The sequence below is a fragment of the Rhinopithecus roxellana genome, chromosome 13, assembly GCF_007565055.1.
Source record: "Rhinopithecus roxellana isolate Shanxi Qingling chromosome 13, ASM756505v1, whole genome shotgun sequence".
Lineage (NCBI taxonomy): Eukaryota > Metazoa > Chordata > Mammalia > Primates > Cercopithecidae > Rhinopithecus > Rhinopithecus roxellana.
The window spans coordinates 80,161,129-80,165,303 of record NC_044561.1 but is presented as its reverse complement, the minus strand read 5'-3'; the positions used below and the strand labels follow the sequence as shown (position 1 = coordinate 80,165,303).

Sequence of the window (4,175 nt, the reverse complement as noted above, 5' to 3'; positions counted from 1 at the left end):
GGGCTGCTGGGGAAGACGGGATCTGAATAGAGGTGTGAAGAAAAGAGGCCAGGCGGGGGACCCCGGGAGGGCCGTACGGGGCGGGGGTTACTATTGGCCCTGGAGCCAGACTGGATACCCGGGAACCTGGGGCAGAGTAGGCAGCAGGGAAGGGGCTGCGAAGGTGGGAAAACGGAGCCGGGCCGGAGAGGACTCCAGCGCTGTGTGAGGCCAGGCGCCCAGGAGCTGGGTGCCTAGGGGCTCTGGCCACAGCGGTGCGAGCCAGGCGGGCGCCCGCAGCCGTGGGGCGCGGGGTGCGGGGATTGGCGGGCGCTCTGCGGTGCCTGCGGCTCTTCAGCGGAGCCGGGAAGAGCCGCGAGTCTGCGCGCCAGCCCCCGCCCCGGGTCCGGCTCCCGCGCTCTCTCGCAGCGCTAGCTCTGCTGCACCCCGCCGTCCGGCGCCGGCACCCCTGGGCATGAACGACCCCTCGACGCTGCCCCCCGGGGACGAAGAAGGGCTAGAGACGGCCTGGCCACCCGCAGCCAATGCCAGCAACGCTACTGCGGAGGAGGAGGAGGCGGGGCGCTGGGACGCGGGGGCGGCGGGCATGGTCGCCATCCAGTGTATCTACGCACTGGTGTGCCTGGTGGGGCTGGTGGGCAACGCCCTGGTCATCTTCGTGATCCTTCGCTACGCCAAGATGAAGACGGCTACCAACATCTACCTGCTCAACCTGGCCGTCGCCGATGAGCTCTTCATGCTGAGCGTGCCCTTCGTGGCCTCGTCGGCCGCCCTGCACCACTGGCCTTTCGGCTCAGTGCTATGCCGCGCGGTGCTAAGCGTCGACGGCCTCAACATGTTCACCAGCGTCTTCTGCCTCACCGTGCTCAGCGTGGACCGCTACGTGGCGGTGGTGCACCCTCTGCGCGCGGCTACCTACCGGCGGCCCAGCGTGGCCAAGCTCATCAACTTGGGCGTGTGGCTAGCGTCATTGCTGGTCACTCTCCCCATCGCCATCTTCGCAGACACCAGACCGGCTCGCGGCGGCCAGGCCGTGGCCTGCAACCTGCACTGGCCACACCCGGCCTGGTCGGCAGTCTTCGTGGTCTACACTTTCCTGCTGGGCTTCCTGCTGCCGGTGCTGGCCATCGGCCTGTGCTATCTGCTCATCGTGGGCAAGATGCGGGCCGTGGCCCTGCGCGCTGGCTGGCAGCAGCGCAGGCGCTCGGAGAAGAAAATCACCAGGCTGGTGCTGATGGTCGTGGCCGTCTTTGTGCTCTGCTGGATGCCTTTCTACGTAGTGCAGCTGCTGAACCTCTTTGTGACCAGCCTTGATGCCACCGTCAACCATGTGTCCCTCATCCTCAGCTATGCCAACAGCTGCGCCAACCCGGTACTCTATGGCTTCCTCTCCGACAACTTCCGCCGATCCTTCCAGCGGGTTCTCTGCCTGCGCTGCTGCCTCCTGGAAGGTGCTGGCGGTGCTGAGGAGGAGCCCCTGGACTACTATGCCACTGCTCTCAAGAGCAGAGGTGGGGCAGGGTGGATGTGCCCCCCGCTCCCCTGCCAGCAGGAACCCCTGCAACCAGAGCCCAGCCGCAAGTGCATCCCCCTCACCAGGACCACCACCTTCTGAAGAGCCCTTCCCCTACCCGCCCTGGGTAGCCACCTCCCAAGGGATGGGCACCATTCCTACAGCCTGAAGACTGCATCTCCTGGATGCTCACCTAAGCTCCACCACCTGTTCCTTCCAGCAGCCCATGTACCTGCCAGAGAGTGTCAGAACTCTTCTGCTGCTCTCCTCTCCCCTGCACTCTGGCTTTCAGAAGGATGCTTCCATATGGGAACTGGGCTAGGATATTAATCATTCCTGAATCTCTGGCTGTTCTTCAAGGACTGGGAAGCAGGAGGTGATGAGAAATGAACGGCCCCTGTGTGTGACTCGTTACAACCACTGCTTGGGAGAGGACTCAAGAGGGTAGAGGGAGGTAGCACCCTTCCTCTCTGCAGACACTCTGCCTTGTGGTGGGAGTACAGCTTGTACAGGAGAGAAGAGGAAGGAAGATGCCCCCAAGCACCTGCCCTCTATATCTCTTCCTGGGCTCTTGTTAAGTGAGACTTACGTTAACAGCCAGGGGCACTTGCTTCCCTCCCCCCTTACCCGTCACTTGGGAATACCTGCTTGCTGTCACAGCTGTCTCCCTGGATTGCTCCGAGCCTGGAGCAGTCTTCCTGTAAGTAGAAAAGGTTTGGAGAGACATGACATGGGGTTTATTGCAAGACAAAAAGCCAGGTCAGTAATAACAAAGCAGAGATGATAAAAACCTCGTCTAGCTCCTATGATGTCAATTTTTTGTCCCTGATCCTTTGATGTGGGAACATAAGAACTCATTAAGGCAGCAATTTATACTGTGGTGGTGAGTGGGAGAGGAGCCATGGGCGGGAAAGCCGAGCAGAGAGCAGTGAGGGATGGGAACCAGCCCAGGTTTTGGATAGAGGAGGCAGCTTCATCACCCCCTATTTTAGAATATCATCGTTCAGTAAAACATCAGCCACATTAGATATTAACATGTAAGTTGAACACAATAAAAGGCCGTATCTTTGTTGCCTGATGTGTTAACCAAAGGATAAATTATCTTTCCCACAGGGAAAGAGCTCAAGAGGAGCTTTAATTCTGCTTTCTGATAAAAGCAGGGGAGGGGACAAAGGAGAACTTGGAACAGTTATGTTAGCATCTGGTGTGACAACATAGGAACATGTATGAAGTTTGGGGGGCCCCACCTGGCTTAGCATTCAGAGACTACCTCTGGGTTTAGCCAGCCTGATTCTGGACAATCATTCTGGTGCTATGGGTAAGATGGTGTGGGGAGGGGGAGAGACAGCCAAAGGGCAACACCCTGTGCCCTTCAGAGTGGTCAGCCTCACAGACCACTCTGAGAGAATGAGTAGCCATGTCTGTACTACATACTAGAGACATGACTGTGGAATGGAAGTTTCAAAACTAAGTCACAGAACCCTCTGATCCTGCAAACACACATGCACACACACAAAGATATCAACCATCCCTAATTTGTCAGTACCCACCAGGGATACCTCGGGCATCTGGAGTAAGTCAGTCTCCATGTCTGTGGGTCTCGTGTAACCATAACTACTTGGAGGTTTTTTAAACTGCACTATTTATTTGTTCCTCAGTGTCTGACAATGCCTGCCAGGATGGGCACATGATAAATGTGGTTGAACGGAACTCCGAGGACCATCCAGGTTGATAGCAGTAAGGTGAGGGGTTCACAGCACTGGCAGTGGTCACCAGAGCTTCTTCCCAGCTTGTATGTGGGGTTGAGGAGTCCTTTCTTTAGTCTCCCAGTGATCAGACTGGGCAAACTCTCTGATAAGCAAGGCGTGGCACCTATCGGGAGTCTTGGCAACACTAGTGTGTGGCTGCCCAGATTAGCATGGAATAAGACACATTCTATTTAGAAACGTCAATGTTTTAACTTAGTTGATGAAGGCTGAAGGAAAGGCAGCTTCAGGTGATAGAAAGAAAAGTCTCTGAGAGGCAGGACACCTCAGCCTCAGCTACCCCGTGAGCAGTGATTTAACTTCTCTAAGCCTCAGTTTCCCACTTGAAATATGCGCCAAGGGAGGTTTCGAGTTTTGAGCTCTTCCCAGCTGTAAACTCTGCTGGCAGAGACACCGGGGAGACACGCGAATCGGATGGTGGGAGGGTGGGAGATAGCACACTTCTCTGCTTAGTCCTCTTTCCATCACCACTGGAAAATGAATGTGAACACTGCCCTTGACTCTGCAGTCATAAGTCATGAGGATGGCGGCGGGGTGGAGGTGGGGGGTGAGCCTACTCACTGCTCTCTTCTTCAGCTTCAGGTCCTTTTCAATTCCCTGGCAGCAGCAAGGCACCCTGAACACTTGTCGGGGCTGTGTTTAGAGCCCATCAACAGTGCTGCCAGCTTTAGTTCCATCAACCCCAGGCTTTTGTAACAACTGGTTGCATGAACCCTCCCTTGTAGTCTGTGTACAGAAGATTGCAATGAATTGAAGTCATGAGTCATACAGCCAGGATCCTGAAAGCCATTGACATACGTCACCTGCCTGGGAGACTTGCTTCGATGGTCATCTTGTTCTGCCTGCTAAGGCCAGGAGTCACAGCTATTGACATCGTTGTGAATAAAAACATTTTC

General features: G+C 56.1%; 1 protein-coding gene across 1 annotated transcript; it reads left to right on the top strand.

Moving 5' to 3' along the window:
* The first annotated feature begins 398 nt into the window (after window positions 1–398).
* On the top strand, window positions 399–1,636 carry SSTR4 (somatostatin receptor 4). The gene has a single exon (XM_010369094.2). The coding sequence runs from the start codon at window positions 455–457 to the stop codon at window positions 1,613–1,615; it is 1,161 nt and encodes a 386-aa protein (XP_010367396.1). The 5' UTR covers window positions 399–454; the 3' UTR covers window positions 1,616–1,636.
* The last annotated feature ends 2,539 nt before the right edge of the window (window positions 1,637–4,175 follow it).

Bases quoted from the DNA above. Each gene is read 5' to 3' on its own strand.
- SSTR4 (XM_010369094.2), top strand. From the start codon at position 455: ATGAACGACCCCTCGACGCTGCCCCCCGGGGACGAAGAAGGGCTAGAG.